Below are 20,951 nucleotides of genomic sequence, written 5' to 3'. Positions count from 1 at the left end.
AACACTTATAATTAATATTGGGAATGTACACATTTCTCAGGCGGTCTTTTACACGTATTACACATTCAAACAAAATAGTAATGGCTTGACGTTTCAACCCAAGCAGAGTCTTTCTTTCATTTCATTCGGGATATTTTCTTCAATGATTCGATATTTAACATAACAAAACATACAGTATAAAAACAGTCTACAGTAAAAAAAAAAAAAAAAAAAACACACACAAACACACAATCTATGAATAAGAACATACTAATAAAAATGGTAAAATTGGATACTATAGACGATGTGACCTCTGACGTCACTCGAAAACCATAACATGATTCGCGCGTATACCGCCGGGCAAAACCTTTGTGTTTTAGCAGCCAGCTAGAAAGTGTATGCCCTCTTTAATACCATCGCGTCTTTTTCCCGGCGAAACATGACGTATACAGTGTTTTGTCAACAGAGGGCGGTTTGAATGTAAACATTGGTCACATCGTCTATACTAAACGTCACAGCCAAATTTAACAAAATATTTATGGAATGATGAACTTGATGTTAAAAGATAACGTAATTGTATGGGAGTGCATAAGTGAATACTGGTCCCTCCCAAGACACAGTGCACAAGTTTGGCGGCAAAAATGATTGAATTTGAATAATCATAATATCGTCGGTTTTGTTTCATTTCATACGCAAGAAGGACCTTTAATTAAACTCATGAAGACAGTTTATAATAGTTTGATGAACCTGTATTGCGTCTGCATGGTGCTGTGTAAAGGATTAGGTCCCATACTCCAAATTGTATACTTATGCTCCAAATCGAGCGTCACTAAGTGACGGATTATATATATATAAGAGGCCATGATTATGACTTTTATAAATGAACTTGTTCTAAGAAGAACAAAATTATACTATTTCAAAATATTGCTTCATGAAACTTTGATTTCATCCGCATACCATGCAGGAAAACAAATATACAGAGCATCACGGAGTGACATATTTCGTGCGCTATATATAATAAGTCACTGTCATTATTATGGACCTATGCTGATTTTTTTCCCCGCAACTTTCAGAACAATTTATTTTATACATTGTAAATATTTGTCTCTCCTTAATCAATTATTTCTTAAATAATGTGAAATAGTGTGTTTTTTTTCTTATTTTTTAATCTCTGTATATTTTCCTGTAATTCGACCTCCGGTCGCCATGGGAATTTGTTTTTAAAATAATAAACCAATTATGAATGAATGAATGAATGAATGAAAATAATTAATGAATACTATTTCAAAATAATTGCTTCATGGACTTTTAACATCATCTTCGATGAATTTAAGGATGATTTCATTGTCAGTTTCCGATGCAGCTTCCAGTGAGGTTTCCATCTTTGCTTTTTTGATTTGTTTCCATATGTTGACCATGCTCTCATCCAAAACATCGAACTCGGGCAAATCAAAATGGCGGACCCTTGGGTTATCGCCACGGTAGTGCACCAAACGCATCTCAGTTTCAGGGTTTATGGACTTTGTCTCACCTCCAAGTTTGATAGCGTGGATTTTAAAATAATGCACGTTTATAGGCCGGAGAATATTCTTGTCTCTACCGGTGTTCTGAAGGGTTGGCTCCGACGGACGCCAGCGATTTCGCTCCATGATAGACCCTTCGAGGACCTCCGAAGTATTAGGGCGCCCAAAGAACCAATTCTGAAGTCTTATAGCACCTAACTTATTGAGTCTCGGATCCCGTAAGAAGTTAGGTATCTTTGGGTTGGCTGGGTTCATGGGCTGGACGTATTCGTCGACATCAATCTTCATCATCCAATGGGTGTCGTATCTGTGACGCCATAAACAGTCATTCTCATGAGCTATTTGCACTTCTAAGTAACTCTTCCCTGCAGACGGTCTGTGAGACCATGGGATAACGGTGACAAACCCACTGTCTACATCCTCTTTGACCGTCTCACGTAACAAACTCATCTTCTCGACCGCATTGTCGTAGATATAAGCGTGTTCAACACCCATAAAGCGATGATAATCCAACCAATCTGGTAAGAATTCATCCATGTCCTTGACCATTGTGCAAACACTTAAGAAGTGTTTCTTAGTGAGCGGCCAGCTGCCCGCTCGACACACGGTCAGGTTAGCGTAGGCAAACATGTACCATTTCGGCCGCCATGTTACCTTGTAAAAACTCATGGTGAAATTAGTTCTGCCAATGTAAATCTCCGGCAGTGGGCATGTTAAGACAAATACATACTGAGCTAAATAACCGAAGCTCCGGTAGTCATTCACGATTGGGTCGCTCTGTGTCCGTTCACCATTCTCGAACTCGCAAATGAATTTGTCTTCTGCCCAATTGTCCCTAAGAAACCGTACTCCTACAAAGACAACGCTCTGAGATGCTGGATTAGAGAATATAGAATGAATTGTTGGCATGTCGCTCTTTGAGAGTTTACGAGTGAAGAAGCAAGTGTCATCCACAGGGAAAGAGTGTGAATACTCACTGGTGTTGTATCTGATATCATACATTGTCTCTGTGTTTCGTCTAAAAGCTTTCTCTGCGGCTGCCCGAGGCATCTGCAACCGAACTTCCTTGGTATCGGGTACAACGCCACTGGGTGCCTGTCTGAGATAGGGAACGGAGAGAGCCCATAGGAACAAGGTTATCACAAACGCTATCCATCCTGCTCCTGGATAGGTCAGTAAGTTATAACGGACACGTCGGAACATTGGCTCGGCTTTACAGCACTCCATGCCGCTGTTTTTCCTGTAAGTTTGAATCATGGCGTTGGATATCTAAAAGCAAGTCCGCTAAACTGCGTCCCACGACGTCACAAGTTAAAAGAAAAACCTTTCCTCAAAACGCTCCCTACAACTCCACTCTTCAAATCATCATGTCAAAGAATTTGCGGTTATCTCTGAACTCGAAACGCCAAAAGTTTCTACTTTCATTCTTCTTTTGGTAAGGATTGTTCAGTTAGTGTTACCAAAGCATCGCGAAGGCATTCGTCGTTGAGATAATCAACTTCAAGTGTGTACCGAGGCGGGAAACACTGTTGATCCAACGACTTGATCGTCTGCTCTCTCAGTGATTCACTCTGCATTGGTCCTTGGCTGAAGAAAACGGATTATGACCTGTATTTGAAATAAAAGAGGATTAGAAAATAGTCTTCTGCCAGATCCAGGATTATGGCAAGGGAACTTTTAAGCCGTGTTTCAATAGGATTTTTTGTTGTTAAAGTACCGCGACTTTTCTGTAGAATTAACAAAATTAAATCCAATGGGGATGCATGGTAAACTGACCATCCTGCCAACTTACCGCGACCGTGGTGTAAAACTTTTAATAAGCCGTTTTTCCATTGGACTTTTTTTTAAGGTACCGCAACTTTTCAGTAGATTTAACAAAATTAAATTCAATGGGGGGCTATCCTGGCATGGGATAAACTGACCTCCCTATTAATTTACAACGACCGAGATAAGCCGAAATAGGTCGCAGATGAGCCATGGTAAACTTATCATGGGCGGATTTCACAAAGAGTTAAGACTAGTCTTATCTTGAGTAACTTGGGACTTCCCTTAATTTTTTTTTCCATAGGAGATATTAAAATATCTCCTATGGGAACAGCTCCGTGATGTAAACCTACTTCGACCACGCTGTAAAACGATATGCAAACTTGGGAACGCACGGTGGAAATCACCCTGCGCAAGAAATGGTCCAATGGGAACAAGGCTTCTCAGGCCTGTATGCTTCGTTTTTAAAAGGACAAGGGCACCATGGGCATTATTTTCTCCTTGGTAAAGGGCACCCTATAAATGAGGAAATATTGTAAATTCATACTGGAGCATTTCAAGGGCACCAAGGCAATGACCAGGGGGCCTCCGTTGCCTCGGTGAAGTATTAGGCCTTCTTATTCGGGATTATGGTGAGGGAACTTTTGGCCACACAAAACAATTAACCTAGAGGGAACTAACATTGTTAGCGAGATTGGCCACTGCTCTATTAAATGCCCTTATGCTCAGCGAAACCCCTGGGGTTTGACACGCTGGTGGTTTCATCTATTGTCGTCCTTGGTTGCCGAAGACGGAAAATGCCATGTATCATTATAGCAAAAAATAGGATTAGGGGTAGGGTATAGGGTTAGAATACACTTTAGGGGTGTCAGAACGTTATTATATTCGGGTGTCGGAACGTATAGGAAGGACGAATACGCGTGTAACTGAAAATGTACCCAGTTGTTACACATGGACACTATTGGTAATTGTCAAAGACCACTCTTCTCACTTGATGTAACTCGTGGAAAATAACTTCCATCTCGAAAACTACGTCACATCAGAGGGAGCCGGTTCTCGCGATGTTTTAACCTCTCCCCATTACTCGTTACCAAGTAAGGTTTTACGCTGATAATTATTTTGAGTAATCACCAATAGTGTCCACACTGCCTTTAAGCCCAAGCAAAAGTGTATTTCATGATCGACAAAACTTTGACAGCGTGTGTGTGCATGTTCAATTTAACGTTATCCAAGATGTACGAGGTCTAAAACACTGTCGACCCCACGAGTGTTATCGTCAGCTCTCTCAGGTGTTTACCCTTATAGCCTAAGTTGGGCCTTGGTTTCCCTGTATATCACACACTTCACTGCTTACCCTTAGTTAGGTCTACTTGTTTATGTTTGTTATGTTCTGCCATCTAGCCTTCGAGAAAGACTCTACTGTAAAGGGTGTCTCAAAAACAACTACAGTGTATACACTTTTGAAATGGATGCCGAATAAATAACAAGATCTCTCAGGTGTTTACCCTTATAGTCCAAGTTGGGCCTTGGTTTCCCTGTATGTCACACACTTCACTGCTTACCCGTAGTTAGGTCTACTTGTTTATGTTTGTTATGTTCTGCTATTTAGCTTTCGAGAAAGACTCTACTGTAAAGGGTGTCTCAAAAACAACTATACACTTTTGAAATGGATGCCGAATAAATAAAAAGAAATGATTCTGGGGGAAAAGGTTTATAATGTATGGATAGCTTATGGGCTCAACTTTCATAGGACAAGTCTGAAAATAATTTATGATTGAGTGAGCACTGCTAACTTTTGTAAAGGGTATGAAAATTAGGTTACGCAGGAAATAGCCTTCTAATTCGGGTATGTCATTTGGAGCTTACAAAATTCACTCCAAGATGTCGGCTACTTATTCTTCAGTGAGTAGTGCTCATCCAAGCATGACTTTCGGACTTGTTGGTGTCATATAAAACTTGAATCCATAAACTACCCATAAATATTTTTTCCCCAGAATCATATGTTTTTTATTCGGCAGGCCGCAGCCATTTCAAAAGTGTATAGTTTTTTTTTTTAGACACACGGTACATAGTCGAAAAGGGAAGGTACACGTTTGGTAATTGTCAAAGACTAGTGTCCACATTGGTGTATCCCATCATAAGCATAAACAAGCCTTTGAAAATTTGGGCTCAATTGGTCATCGGAGTTGCAAAAAATGATGAAAGAAAAAAAACACCCTTGTTGGACGAATTTGTGTGCTTTCAGATAAGAATAAAAGACTTCTAGCTAGAAGTCTTTTATTATTTGAGTGAGAAATTACCTCTATCTCAAAAACTACGTTACTTCAGAGGGAGCCGTTTCCCACAATGTGTTATACTATCAACAGCTCTCCAATGCTCGTTACCAAGTCAGTTTTTAAGTTAATATTTGTTTTGAGTAACTACCAAACGTGTACTTTACCTACAATAAGTTCTGCATTTTTACCATCAGTCCTTTTTGGTTTGTAAGCACATAGAGGAAGTTCCTCCATGAAGCATGACTGGGCAACTGCTAATATATTTTTTTCTCACTCACAACAAAGCAGAACATAGCCTAATTCTGGTACATTCAGGATTACGGAGACGGAACTGTTCACCAGACAAAACAACCAACCGGAGGGAATGTACATTGTTAGGAGTCGAGAAGAAAAAAAGGGTCACTGCTCTAAAAATCCGACACCCCGTACCAATGTTCCGTAAAAACCCCTGAGGTTGTCCATTCTATCAATTGTTGTCCTTGTTGGTTGCGAAGACGAGAAAATGCACTGTATCATCACAAACAAAAACAAGATTAGGGGTAGGGTGAGGGTTATGAAAATACACTTTTAGGGGTGTCAGAACTTGTAGGGGCTTAATTCGTGTGTAACCAGAAAACGTACCCATTTGTAAAACGCAATTAGTGCACATCAATTACTTTGAATTCCAATCATTAAAGGCAGTGGACACTATTGGTAATTACTCAAAAAAATTATTAGCAGAAAACCTTACTTGGTAACGAGTAATGGGGAGAGGTTGATTTTGGTGGTCTAAAACATTTTGAGAAACGGTACCCTCTGAAGTGGAGTAGTTTCGAGAGAGAAGTAATTTTCCACGAATTTGATTTCAAGACCTCAAGTTTAGAAAACGAGGTCTCGAAATCAAGCATCTGAAAGCACACAACTTCGTGTGACAAGAGTGTTTTTTTCTTTCATTATTATCTCGCAACTTCGACGACCAATTGAGCTCAAAATGTTCACAGGTCTGTTATTTTATGCATCTGTTGAGATACACCAAGTGAGAAGACTGGTCTTTTACAATTACCAATAGTGTCCAGTGTCTTTAAGTTATTAAAAAAAGCCTCAACGCATTAATTTGAACCACTGATCTGAGAACAAAGCAAGCCTCACGAAAACACTGAGTTTTTTTCAGATTTTGTGCTCGTTTTTTATTGTTTTTTGTTTACACTGCTTGCAGAAGTAGAATTCCAATTGTAAATACTCACAGATTAAAAGACACTGGACACTATCGGTAATACACGAGTCTTCTCACTTGGTGTCTCTCAACATTATGCATAAATAACAAACCTGTGAACATTTGAGCTCAATTATTGGTAGTCGAAGTTGCGAGTTACTCAGTGTCCCCAGATTTATATTAAACTCAAACAGTTTGAAAATAATGATGATAGAAAGTTTCCCTTAAAATATTACTTGCTGAGGTGACATTGTTTTACTCGTTTCTCAAAAACTACAGCATCTCAGCAAGTAAGGACAGCTTTCTACTATCATTATCTTCAAACTGTGTGAGATTAATGTAAGTCTGTGGATATTGTGTTTTGTGTTACAAAAAGTAGCAGACCCAAAACCCTTTTTTGTTGGAATCAGTCAAGTGTTATAAGAGAGTATTATTAACACTTTAGAAAAAAGGGAAGGGAAAGCTGAAAAGGAGCCCGAAGAGCATAACTGACCTTGCAATCACAAATGACTGTTGACAAACATAACAATCAAGTCCCAAAATTAATGTACCAGAAAAAAAGGCCAAAGCAAAGTGTTGTGCTGTATAAATACAATGCTTAATTGCACTAATGGACACTATTTTGTAGTCACAACATTATTTGTTATAGCATAAAACAATTTACTTGGTAACAAGCAATGGGGATCTGTTGATAGTATAGGCTTATAACACATTGTAAGAAACGGCTCCTCTGAGTGACGTAGTTTTTGAAACCGGGGTATTATTTCTCATATGGTGTTTTTCTTTCATTGTGCTCTCGTAACTTCGATGACCAATACAGTCCAAATGTTCACAGATTTGTTATGTTGTCCTTGTTGGGATACACAAAGCAGAAAACTTGTGTATGATGATTACCAAACTACATGTAGTCCAGTGACTTTAAAGGCAGGGTATACCTTTCTTGGTGTTGTCAAATCAGTATTCTCAATTGGTGTTATAATATCATATTATGCAGACAAGAAGTAACACGCCTGTGAAAATTTACACTAAATTGGTCATCGAGGTCAGAGAAGACGCCGAAAGAAAAAAGACCATTGTGGCATAGTTTGCTTAAAGGTGGCTAAGAAAGGCCTCGTGCTTGATGAAGCCCTTTTTAGATCCAACAATTTGGGGTGAAAATGTCCTCTCGTTTATCCCGTAAAGATACAGCGGCGCTCCGGTGCTCTTCGCCAAGAATTTTTATGTCCTTTTTCTTTTCAGTACAAAAGGGATAGCCTTCCTTTTTTTCAGCCTAAACATCGTGTATTTCAAGAAAGAATAGATTTACCACGCAGCGCGTGTTTGTCATTCATCTGGGCCATTTGCATTAAATCTGCTGAGCGAAAATTAGCAGGGAACAGAAAGTCATAAAAAATGGTACATGTGGAATCATGCTACTTTGGCTGCTATTAGCCTCAAGCGGGTAGGCTAAGCAAATTTTCATTCGCTTAGATTTTTTTTTGGTTTTTTTTGTGCTAAAATTGTATCCATCTAAAATAAAACAAACTGGTTATGGTTTATCTGTATTTGAAAAACAGTTTGAAAAACACACATCTCGAATGTTTGTTCCGTAAGCATCAGAAACACATTTTGCTTACATACTTGATGATATTGGACAATTACTGTTGTTTGCCATGGCTACCATGAGGAAGTGAGCTTCGTGTGTTTGCTAGAAACTGTAGGCCTACATGGCCTGGTTGTTTGCATTGCATTGCTTGAGAATAGAGTCAGTTAAATAAATATGCTTCAAACAAAGTGCATGCCAACGACCGCAACACATGCAATTTCAAAACAATTGACAGGCGGGAAAAGGGGGCCATAAACAAGCACTGAACCATTAACAGCAGAATTCGTTAAAGGCAGTGTACACGTCTGGTAATTGTCAACGACCAGTGTTCTCACTTGGTGTATCCCATCATAAGCATAAAATAACAAGCCTGTGAAAATTTGGGATTAATTGGTCATCGAAGTTGCGAGAAAATGATGACAAAAAAAACACCCTTGTTGGACGAATTTGTGTGCTTTCAGATAGGAATAAAAGACTTCTAGCTAGAAGTGTTTTATTATTTTAGTGGGAAATACCTCTTTATCAAAAACTACGTTACTTCAGAGGGAGTCGTTTCCAACAATGTTTTATACTATCAACAGCTCTACAATGCTCGTTACCAAGTCAGTTTTTAAGTTAATATTTGTCTTAAGTAATTACCAAACGTGTACCTTCTCTTTAAAACCAGTTACGTATAGTCAATCAATATTTGGACGCTATTGGTAATAATGTCAAAAGACCAGTCTTCTCACTTGATGTATCTCAACATACGCACAAAATAACAAACCTGTGGAAATTTGTCCAACAAGGGTGTTTTTCTCTCATCCTCGCAACTTCAATGACCAATTGAGCTCAAATTTTCACCGTCTTTGTTATTTATATTTATGCTGATATTGGGATACACCAAGTGAGAATACTGGTCTTTGACATTATAGTGTACCTTCCCTGGGAATTACGCAAAATACCACAAGGGACATTACACGCCAAGCTCGCGAGACCCAATCTCTCTCATTACAACGAAAATTGTGATCACTCATGCATCTATATAGACGCCAATACTTATTTTAGTCATTGTGATGTGCATTAATGGGTTCACTCGGGTAGGCTTCGAACCCACAACCTTTCCTCTCGAACATGAAATGGCAGAGGTCTCGAATTCAAGCATGATGAAAGCACACGATTTGTGCGACAAGGGTGATTTGCTGCCATTTTTCTCTCGCAACTTCGACCATGCCAAAAATGGGGGAAGAAAGTTACATTCGACGACCAAATAATAAGCTCAAATTTTCACAGGTATGTCATTGCATAATGTTGAGATACACCATATAATGGAGGTAGAATATTCTATAAATAGTGAGAAGACTTGTCTTTGGCAATTACCATAGTTCCCCTCCACCCACGACTGTACTGTGCGTATCACTTACCGATCAAGCATGTCTTCTCTCTTGGACCAGTAGTCACGTCGTCACTAGAGACGGTCGATATCTTACTTCAGCCTGCTCCCTGCTCCCTGGTCCGTGGATCTCGTTCTACAGGAACACAGCAGCAAGCAACAGCTTCACCAAAAACGCTTGCTTTATGTCTCGAATCTAATTAATGGATACCAGTATGGTCACTTTGATCGTCCTAATCTTGTATTGCTAAGGTGTTTTGGCAACATCCAAAATAGTATCCTTTATTTTTGTGGCACGCGCTTTTTGTAACCATAACATTGGTCAAAATATTCAGTCCTTTCTCTATGGGTGTGACGATGTACAAATGGGGAGATGATTAAGAGGCTTGGATTAAAGCGGAATTCCAGTTAGTGGTTTTTCTATCGTACGCGTCTATTGTGTTGTTACGTAACGGCGCTGGCTTAGCCTTCTCAAGCAGGACAACCAGCATATAACAGCTCGATCTCAGCCAGCATGATCTCAGAGGTGAAAATTATGGGTGCGTTCGTTTAGCTTCCCTGGGTCGACCCCGGTCTGCCGCGGTTCGTTCGAATAGCTTTGACGGGGCTCACCCCGGTCAGCCCCAGTGCCCTGCTTATGGAGTGGGTCACTTGGGGGGGGGGGGGGGGGTGGGGGAGAGGGGGGGGGGGTGGGGGGAGAGGGGGGGGGGCGTGCAGTCACCATGCCACGAGGTGGCAAGTGATCGTTCGATTAGTTCTTGTCAGGGGCTCACCCGCGGGGTAGACCCAGGGAAGCTAAACGAACGCACCCTATAATCCTTGCTCCTTATTCGACATGGTTCCAAGTCTGAGACTTCAGTGGCCGTGGCTTTATAGTCTGTGATACCAATTTCTTTGTATGTTCATCAAAATTGCCACTGTCGTATTGCTTTTCAATGGGGGTATTATTGTTCTCTAAATCGATTTAAAAAAGTGAGGAAATTTTTGAGGATGGCAATCCTTCAGACAAAAATTGCTACCCACACATTAATGCCAGAAATAGCGCCCTCTTGTGGACTAACTTCCGTCACTCCCCTTATGTTCACAATTTTAATATGCTAATCTGGTGTGAGAGTTTTGCGTGGCTGATACATACAAACCGTTATCTCATACTTGAAAGAAGGAGCTAGACTTGATTTCAAGTCATAGCTCCTTCTACTTGTAGCCTCGGCTTCAATGTCATTTTTTTAATGCATTTTTATGCGTTTTTTGAAATAGTGATGGCATTGAAAATTCACTGGACTATGCCTGCAATATTTTTATCCGGCTACCGTTTCGCAACTTTTAAAACAATTTGTTTTTTACATTATAAATATTTGTCTCTCCTCCATAACAAATTTTTTCTTAAATTTGTAATAGTGTGATTTTTTTCTAATTTTAATCTTTGTATATTTTCCTGTAATTCGACCTCCAGTCGCCATGGGAATTTGTTTTAGAGAATAAACCAATATTGAATGAATGAATGAATTACGACTATTGTCAAGAATGATTACTATTGCCTAGAAAAATTAATGTCCCCCCATTCAAATGGGGAAGGCACTAAATACTAAACTCCACAGCGGTTCGGCCCATCGGAGAATACCCGAGCGAGAATGACCTTATGACGTCATTTTGCATATGCTTGCATCTTTTAGACATGAAAATATTAACAACCAGGTCCTAGTGGTTAGTCCACTCTTATGTAACAACTCCCCAAACCTGTTGCTACAAATGTACTTGAATAAAGAGGTCTGAAGCAGTACTTGCATCTTTTAGACATGAAATCATTAACAACCAGGTCCTATTGGTTAGTCCACTCTTATGTGACAACTCCCCAAACCTGCTGCGTGGGGGATCGTCGCGAACCGTGCCGGAATGTTCCGAACCGCTGTAGAGGTTAGTTTTTAGTGCCTTCCTTCAAATGGTACCAGCATCATGGGTAGGGGTTTATAGGGCAAAGTCACTTCATAGAGCGTCCTTGCCATAAAATCTTAACTAATTCAGAAAATTATGAATTTACAAACAGTGTCATCCTTTACATGGAATTAACATAAACTTAAATGTGTAGCCGGGAAATCGCACGGGGAGACTTATGAACTACAAAGACGCCTGTTTCAAGCCAATACATGTGGGCAACGCATTTAACTTTTGTGTTTATATTTTCTACTTTATTTACATTCAATAACAATGTTTTGAAATACAATACTGCTGTTTAGGTTCAATTCAATTCAATTCAATAATACATTTATCTCTTCTCCATACTCTCATAAAAGAATAACAACAAATCAAAATGCGGGCACAGCATTTTCTCGTTGGAAGTTCACCTCTGGAAATAATTATTTACATAGGATCGACGATAATGTACAGTCAACCCTCATTATAACAAGCACTGTTATTATAAAGAAGTTCTGCTTACAAATAAACAGTACACTCTGAAGTCTTGAATCTCATTTCTGCTTTGTGGTTATTTGTTCTGCTGTCCCTCTTATAAAGAGGTCATTTAAAGGCAGTGTGGACACTTTTGGTAATTACTCACAATAATTACCATAAAAACTTAATGCAACGTAGAGCTGTTGATAATAAACAAAAAAAAAACATTGTGAGAAACAGCTCCCTCTGAAGAAGCGTATTTTTTGGGGAAAAAAGTAATTTCTCACTTGAATATTTGACTTGAATAAAAGACCTCAGCTGAGGTCTGGAATTCAAGGAATCTGAAAGCACACAAATTGTGCAACAAGAGTAAATTTTTCTTTCATTATTTTCTCGCAACTTCGACAGACCAACCGAGTTCCAATTTTTACAGGTTTGTTATTTTATGCATATCTTGAGATTCACCAAGTGATGAGAGAACTGGTCTTTAACAATGGGAGACTTTCTGGGACGATAGAGGGCAGCAGACTTACCGGGTAAATCCATTGTTCTCAGAATTATGCGCATGTTCAGAACTACGTAAACAATGGAAATTTACCCGGTATGTCTGCTGCCACCTAGCGTTGGAAAGTCTCCTATTACCAAAGGTGTCCTGGGGTGGATTTCACAAAGGGAGTTAGGACTAGTCTTATCTCGAGTTAGGACGAGTTACTATTCCTAACTTAAGACTAGCTGTACGTTTTTGATATCTCTTATAGGACTAGTCCTAACTGTTTGTGAAATCGACCCCAGTGCCTTAAACCAGTCCCAGAGATCTTGTTATATCGAAGGCCCACTGCAGATCCATCTCAAGCAATTAGCACAACATCAGAATAGCATTTATGGAAAGTTTGCACTTTGACACCGAGTTGGTTTTAAAGAAAACAATTATCAGGTGTTTATAAAGAAATGACAGGTTATTGATCACCAGTTATTTAAAGTCTGATCCTAGAAAACACAAGCATGGCACGTTTCGCATCATAACACTTGGATTTTGTACCAGTCAGGCTCCTAGTCTACTGACTGTGAAGAGGGTAACATTATTTCAGCTCCTGGAGTAGGAGGCAACGTGCCCCTGTTTGCAGTTGATTTAGCCCCAGTCCGTTAAGTGTAGCCCTCACTTTGAACATAGAGTAATGAAGTGGCCTTCTTGCCGTGTGATGTAAAGGTGATCCCTCTCTCTCTCTCTCCAAACAAAATCGAAACCCCCAACAAATGTTTTGGCTGAGGGGATATGAGAGTAGCAGCCGAGTGGTCAAAATTGTAAAAAGTTTTGACAGCCGAGTAATCATTTTAGGAAACGTGAGAGCCAGGTAATATGAATAAAACATCTCCTTCAAAAATTTGGTTTTTGTTTTTCTATAGTTATTGACAGTTGTGGTTCAATAATAGTAAGTAACTTAATTGCAACAATGTGATTTTGGTGCAAAATAATCCAAGTTATTAAACCAAACAAAATAAGACATAAGTTAAAGTCCAGTTTCTTGTAAAAGATGGAGGATTTGTTAGAGGTGATGTTCATTCTCGCTTGAAGTAAAAAGCCTTTCCTCTGGCGTGTAGTTCCTCTTCATACATTGCATATTCTCTGTCAAGTCTTTGTCTCAGTGCTGCTCGTCTTACCTGTAGAGAGAAAAGTTGTATTCATTAATAATATAATATCGACTCTTATAAAGCACAATAACAAAGAATGACCATCACGCTTCAAACATTATCTGATTATATATTACCCCTGGTCACTGGGCCATTATTTCATTCTTTAAACCAGCTCAGCTCCCTGGGGAGTATACAACTTGTGCTGCCAAGTATGTAGTGCACCAAGCTTCAATAATTGCAAGAAACATCTCTGCCCTCACAGGTACCCTTTTACCCCTGGGTGATGTGAAGCAATAGGAGACTTTCCAACACTAGGTGGCAGCAGACATACCGGGTAAATTTCCATTGTTTACGTAGTTCTGAACATGCGCATAATTCTGAGAACAATGGATTTACCCGGTAAGTCTGCTGCCCTCTATCGTCCCAGAAAGTCTCCCATTACAGTTAAAGGCCTTTGGTAATTGTCAAAGACCAGTCTTCTCACTTGGTGTATCCCAGCATATATGCATAAAATAAAAAAACCTGTGAAACTTTGAGGAACTCAATTGGTTGTCCAAGTTGCGAGAGAATAATGGACGAAAAAATATCCTTTTCGCACAATGTGTGTTTTCAGATGTTTGATTTTGAGACCTCAACAGTTCAAATATTTCAGTGAGAAATTACTTCTTTCTCGAAAACTAGTTACTTCTGAGGGAGCCGTTTCTCACAATGTTTTATAATTGTCAATCAACCTCTCCCCATTACTCGTTACCAAGTAAGTTTTATTGTAATAACTATTTTGAGTAATTACCAATAGTGTCCAGTGCCTTTAAAGGTCTCTTACTCATGGATGGGATATGAACCCATACCCTAATGATTTAGCAACTTGAATTTGAGACTGATGCACTGAACCCCTTGGGCACAACAAAAATAATCTAAATTTGTAACTTCTCTATATGGAGCTCCAATAGTGCAATATTGCTTTTCCTGCTTTCAAGAAAAAAATTCTTGGCAAATTTGTTTTTTAAATGATCTTCCCATCAAGGGAACTCGGCAAACTCCCACAAGGGGATATAAACACCAAGCTGGCAACAGCCAATATCTCTCATACAAACATTGGTTTAACGTCTATGATTATGAATCACACAAATCAAGAAACTGTGATTCATTAACTAGACAAAAATATTTATTCACTAGTCATTGTGAAATCAGCGGTTAGCTTAGGGATTCAAATCCACAACCTTGTGAATGTAAGTCCGGCAGTCTAACCACTTGACCACGGTGACCATATCAAGTTGACTTAATCTATACCACAAGTCAACTTGCCACTGGTAATTTATCTTGGAAATTTGCTCTAAAGCTTTCCAAAGTCTTGTCAATTCTTATGAGCAGAACTTTAACTCACTTGTGATTGATGGGGTGTTTGGGGTTTGATTGATGTTTGATTGATGGGGTGTTTGATTGATGGGGTGTTGTTATAAAAGGAGAACCCAAACAACTTCATTTTTGAGAATTATTTAAAGAAAAAAACCCACAAAATATTGTTCCAAAAAATTTAATTTATTTCTTTTTATTTTTAAAATGTTTGTTTAGATACATGTAGTCAAGGTCGATCCTTTCCAGAACAAATTTATAGAATTTTTTAGGAGAAAAAAGTTCAGATGAAAATTTCATATCAGAATACTTTGCACTCAAACAAACATCCTCAAAGAATATCATAATTTATATGATTTTTTAGGAGAAAAAAGTTCAGATGAAAATTACATATATCAGAATACTTTGCACTCAAACAAACATCCTCAAAGAATATCTGTTGATTTCAAAGTGCCCTGTAAGCTTGGAATTATTGGAAATCTTGGCCCAGTTTCATAAAGCTATTTTAAAGGAACACTTTACCTTGGATCGGTCGAGTTGGTCTTTGAAAAGTGTTTATAACCGTCTGTTATAAAATGCATATTGAGTAGAAAGATGTTGTAAAAGTAGAATACAATGATCCACACAAACATGCCTCGAAATTGCATGGTTTTCCTTTTACCTCGTCGACTAACACGGTCGGCCATTTATGGGAGCCAAATTTTTGACTCCCATAAATGGCCGGCCGTGTTAGTTCGCACAGTAAAAGGAAAACCAGGCAGTTTCGAGGCAAATTTGTGTGGATCATTGTATTCTACTTTTAAAACATCTTTCCAACCATATGCATTTTATAAAAAATGGTTACAAACGCTTGTTATAGACAAACTCGTCCGATCCAAGGCAACGTGTTCCTTTAAAAGCAGAACAAAATTTTACTGCTTAAAAAATGTCTTTGCATTTGTAAGCAAAATTGAGTTGGACACCAGTCACAACAATTCAAACTTGATGTGATTCAGGCTAATAGCCCATTTCTGTTAAGCAATATTTTGCTGTGCTAAGCAAGTTTTTGTGCTTACAGGGATGGATTTCACAAAGAGTTAGGACTAGTCTCATCTCGAGTTAGGGCAAGTTACTAGTCCTAACTTAGGACTATCTGTACGTTTTTGATATCTCTTAGGACTAGTCCTAACTGTTTGTGAAATCGACCCCTGGCTTCATAAACTTTTGCTCTTATGTCAAAATAAAAGCCCTTACCTCAATCAAGCCTTTGCTGGCGAATTTGATTTCACTTTTGAGTTGAGCCGCTAGTTCTTTCACTCTTCGGAACTCGCTGGCTTCTTCTAGATTCTCCGACCATAAAGCTTTTTGATTGAGTTCAAGCTCGCTGAAATATAAGAAAATAAAACTGGTTAAAAACAATGTATGTGTTGTTTCCCAACATGAGTCAAATTTCTTACAATAGTAAGATTCGCAAGTACTTAGACAAGTGCCACTGAAAAGGTCATTCATGCAGTTGTTACTTCATGCCTTGACAACGGCAATGCTCTTCCTACAGTCTTCCGAACAACCAGATTTCCTGTCTTCAACGCCTCCAAAATACCGCATTGTGACACTGTCTAGAAAATCCTGTTCTATCTCCCCCATTCTGAAACAACTACACTGGCTCCCTATCTCTCAACGAATCATCTTCAAGCTGATGCTCATTGTCCACAAAGCTCCTAATGGCAAGGCTCCCCACTATATTTCTGAACTTCTTCAAGTTTACACTCCATCAAGAAATCTTTGATCAAGTTCCATGCTTCTCCTCATTGAACCCAAGTCTCGACACTCATGGGGTGACAGGTCTTGTTCTTCAGCTGCGCCACGCATCTGGAACTCTCTACCACTTAATCGTAGATCTTGTCTTTGTACCACAACATTCAAATCTCTTCTCAAATATTATCTTATGTCACAGGTTTTCAAGGACAAATTTTAATGTCACAAATTCACAATGAACAATTTAGAAGAGTTCAGGTACATGTCTCAACTCTTGCGAAACATTCGCATCGAAAACAAAGCTGTGACGTCAACAAATTCACTTTCACACAAAACATTGGCAATAGGTATGAGCCATGCTTAAATTTAATTAAAATTAACTAACTGGCAAACGGGGCATGTCAAGTTAGTTATTATAATGTGACTTACTCTTTAACAACTGACTCTCGAGTTGCCATTAGCTCATCATACTGTATGTAGGAAAAACATAAAAAAGGTGTGTTGATCATTGTATATTTTAAAACTATACTAAAATTGTTGATTACTACTGCTGTTCTTTAAAAGGGTTTTGGGTAGGCTACGGTACTAGTACTGTTTGTAGGACATAAAACAACGGATTACCACAAACTTACACAGTTTAATTTTAAAGATAATGGTGGTAGAAAGTTTGCCTTGAACCTGTTGAAGTGCTGTATTGCTGTACAAAGCTTTTATTAGAATTCTTTTTTTACAAAAGTAATTTTCGTCTCAGTGAGATGAAAATTATAATACATTTTTACAAATTTTAGAATGTAGGCCTACAGCGAATTTTATGCGACTCTCCTGAACGTGAAAACATTGCTCTGTGACTTTCACACAGTGAGTGGGGATTCATGTCATGGCAAAAATAAAAACATGCTCAACAAAAGGTACCAAAAGTAAAACCCTTTAAAAGTGTAGTGACCAATCTTTGTATCTTTAAAAGCATGTTATTGTTGTTAATTGAATTGATGATCGACAGTTATGGTTTGGTAATATTTTTCTTGTTAAAACTTTACTGTTTTCTTTGTAAAATCTTTACTCTTTTCGTCGGTGTCAGGACACTCTTCGTACCTTTGCCACTTCGTACCGTGGACACTTTGTACCTTTTCAAGGTACGAAGTGACTTTGGACACTCCGTACCTTGGACACTTCGTTCCTTCTTACAAGACACTTCAGACCTTCTCACGAGTCACTTCGTACCTTCTCACGAGACACTTTGGAGACCAAGGAGCCATTTTGACGATAACTTGCGTGATTGTTTGACTTTACAATATTTGTAAAAAATTATGGCGGAAGATGTTGTCCTTGGCGGTAATTAACTTATACAAAATGTTAATTTCACATTAAAAATGACAAATCACATATTCAAACAAAAATTATAATTCATTAGGCCTATGTATTATTAATTTTTATTTCAACGAACATTAAATTATTGAGGAATACACATTTTAATGAAGGTACGAAGTGACTCAGCTGATGGTCACTTCGTACCCCGCCCACGGTACAAAGTGACAAATTTTGTTACGGTACGAAGTGTCCCGTACATTGCTGAAGGTACGAAGTGTCCAGGGTACGAAGTGGCAAAGGTACGAACCCAAGTGTCCGACATCTTTTTCGTTTTTGATATTTAAATTAAAGCAAAAAAAGGTGTAGATAGCAGCTGAACTAAACTAAACTAAACTAAACTTATCAGCAATAACATTATCCATCAGTACAACATACATCATAATTAATTGAGTGTTTATACTAGTTTTGAACTATTTAATATTTCACATTCATAAATCATCATAATAATTGCAAATTAAGTAAACCGGAAGTGTTTATTTGCACATTTTATCGTTGACTTTTTCCTGATCCTACCTTTATTCGTTCTTTTTGTGGCTGCAGAGTTTTCTGTAAACTCTTCTGATTTGTGGCTGTGTTGGCCTCAAACCTGTAGGATGTAGACAAACTCATCTTGTCTCAGTTTTGTCAAACAACTTAATTGACGGAGTTTATTATTATTTGCTGAATGAAGAATCTCTGGTGTAAAAAACAATAGATGGTTCGCGTATCAAAACACAATGCATAGAAGCACGTAAACGGACGACTGGTCGGGTACCAACTTCAAGCAGTAGCTGTTGCTTAGCAACACCAACCGAGTGGAAATACGGCGCGCCTTTTGTATACATTATTGCATTAAAGATTTTACCTTTTCTGTTTTAACTGTGGACACATTACATGCTTTTATATGTCTCTGAGACGATCTCACATAAAAATATAAACCCTAATTATTTACCCCCACAAAATAAACACAATTGTCGACACCCATCATGTTGTTTTCTCAAAAAATTAACAAGTTTTATTCTTTATTTTGATACTAAAACAATAAGGACTATTCTACTGAATACTCTTCATGGCATTACATGGAAGACGAAACATGGGACTTATCTGATTCTTGAGCAGGCATTAACTCAAGCCTTAGTTGCACCTCCAAAAGTTTACCCATATTGACTTTAAAGGAACTTGTTGCCTTGGATCGGACGAGTTGGTCTTTGAAACTGTTTGTTATGAAATGCATAATGGTTAGAAATATATTTTAAAAGTAAAATATAATGATGCACACAATATAATGTATCACTCAAAATTGTACGGATTTCCTTTTTATGTCTTGAACTAACACGGTCGGACATTTTATGGAGTCAAAATTTTGACTCCACAAAATGGCCGACCATGATTCTTCGCGACGTAAAAGGAAAACTGTGTAATTGCAAGGCATGTTTGTGTGGATCACTGATCCAAGGCAACCTGTTCCTTTAAGATTTTTCAATGAAAGTGCCCTTTGTAAAATGAAAATGGCCTTGCCCTTTCAAAGATGAAATTCCAGGCCTGCTTGAGACAGTGAATATTTACTTTTATATACATCCAACAACTCCTGCAAAATATTATATGTATGGGATTAAAAATCAAAAATATAAGACCCCTAGCATCACAATCGCTTTTGTAAACAAAAAAAGGAAATGTGTGTGTGTGTGTAAACATCGCACACCTCTCAATCAATAGGTCTTCGTTGACCTCAGTGAGGGCGCTGTTTTGGGTTGTGATGTCATTATGCTACGGGTCTATATCATTAAACACGACATAAGGCCAACCTTTTTTTATCAAAATAACTAGATGGGAAATATTTGCAAATCGTTAAATGTATACAAATTTTAACATTATAGTTCGCCTGCACTAATTAGTAGTTAGTATTTAAAATACATGTATTTATAACAGATCTTTTTTGAATACTTGTTCTATAAAAATATAAATGGGTTTAATATGCTACAAAACATATTGTATTAATTTGTTTTATGCAACTTTAATAGTTAGGCTTTGCCCTGCCAGATTTTAAGTAAAATTCAATAGTATGTACCGAATGTTCAACACAGTAACACCAGGTACAAGACTTACTAGGGTGGGTCATTCTTGACATTGGACTGTCATCTGCTCATTAACTGCAAATTATTTTTAAGTATTCCGAGATTTAAGTTCGAGTCATTATTTATGTTAAAGTGAAGTAAAATCGGTTTTTTTCCCCCAAACAATTATGTCAACACTTGATTACACAATTGACTATTCAACTTTCAGCACTGCGAACCAACATTAATAGAAAGATTTTTGAGATTTGGAGTTAATTCATCAAGGACATCTACAATAATTTTAAGCTTTTTGCGTGTCATTTTTTATTTCTGATACAGTCCCATACAACAACAGTGTCTAACTCTTTCCTTGTATCTAATAAAGAATAACAAATTGGCAAGTTCCCAATATCTCACGAAAAAAATTGTCTCATTCAGAGGTTAACCACATTTCTTGTCAAAATCATTCAAACACCTCATAGAAAATGTCTTGAACCACAACCATAGAGGTACAAAAACTAGAGGGCGCATCTGGTGGTACTGTGTACACAACAAGACCGCAAGGAGACACGCATGCCATTTTGTAAGATTAACGCACGCGCTGTATTTGAAACGCGCTGTATTTTGAAATTACCAGATATATTATTAAACTTACAAAATGGTCGCACGCTGGGCCGCGTTATACATGTACTAAGCCAGTGCTCCCACTGTGTCTCTTCCTAAATGATGTAACAATGCAAATATATACAAAC

At 38.2% G+C, this 20,951-nt stretch overlaps 2 protein-coding genes across 2 annotated transcripts; both read right to left on the bottom strand.

Moving 5' to 3' along the window:
- Positions 1-1,219: 1,219 nt before the first annotated feature.
- LOC117301365 lies at positions 1,220-10,265 on the bottom strand. The gene is made up of 2 exons (XM_033785296.1): positions 9,723-10,265; positions 1,220-3,110 (listed from the first exon to the last, which is right to left on the bottom strand). Exon 2 carries the CDS (start codon positions 2,757-2,759, stop codon positions 1,278-1,280), a length of 1,482 nt encoding a protein of 493 aa, XP_033641187.1. The 5' UTR covers positions 2,760-3,110; positions 9,723-10,265; the 3' UTR covers positions 1,220-1,277.
- Positions 10,266-12,803: 2,538 nt separating this feature from the next.
- Positions 12,804-18,965, bottom strand: LOC117301529 (uncharacterized protein C1orf189 homolog). The gene is made up of 4 exons (XM_033785550.1): positions 18,680-18,965; positions 17,228-17,268; positions 16,298-16,427; positions 12,804-13,738 (listed from the first exon to the last, which is right to left on the bottom strand). The coding sequence occupies exons 1-4, from the start codon at positions 18,773-18,775 to the stop codon at positions 13,637-13,639; spliced, it is 369 nt and encodes a 122-aa protein (XP_033641441.1). The 5' UTR covers positions 18,776-18,965; the 3' UTR covers positions 12,804-13,636.
- Positions 18,966-20,951: the final 1,986 nt, after the last annotated feature.

The sequence above is a fragment of the Asterias rubens genome, chromosome 17 (genome assembly GCF_902459465.1).
Source record: "Asterias rubens chromosome 17, eAstRub1.3, whole genome shotgun sequence".
Taxonomy (NCBI): domain Eukaryota; kingdom Metazoa; phylum Echinodermata; class Asteroidea; order Forcipulatida; family Asteriidae; genus Asterias; species Asterias rubens.
The sequence above is the reverse complement of the archived record's forward strand: the minus strand, read 5'-3'. Positions and strand labels throughout refer to the sequence as shown.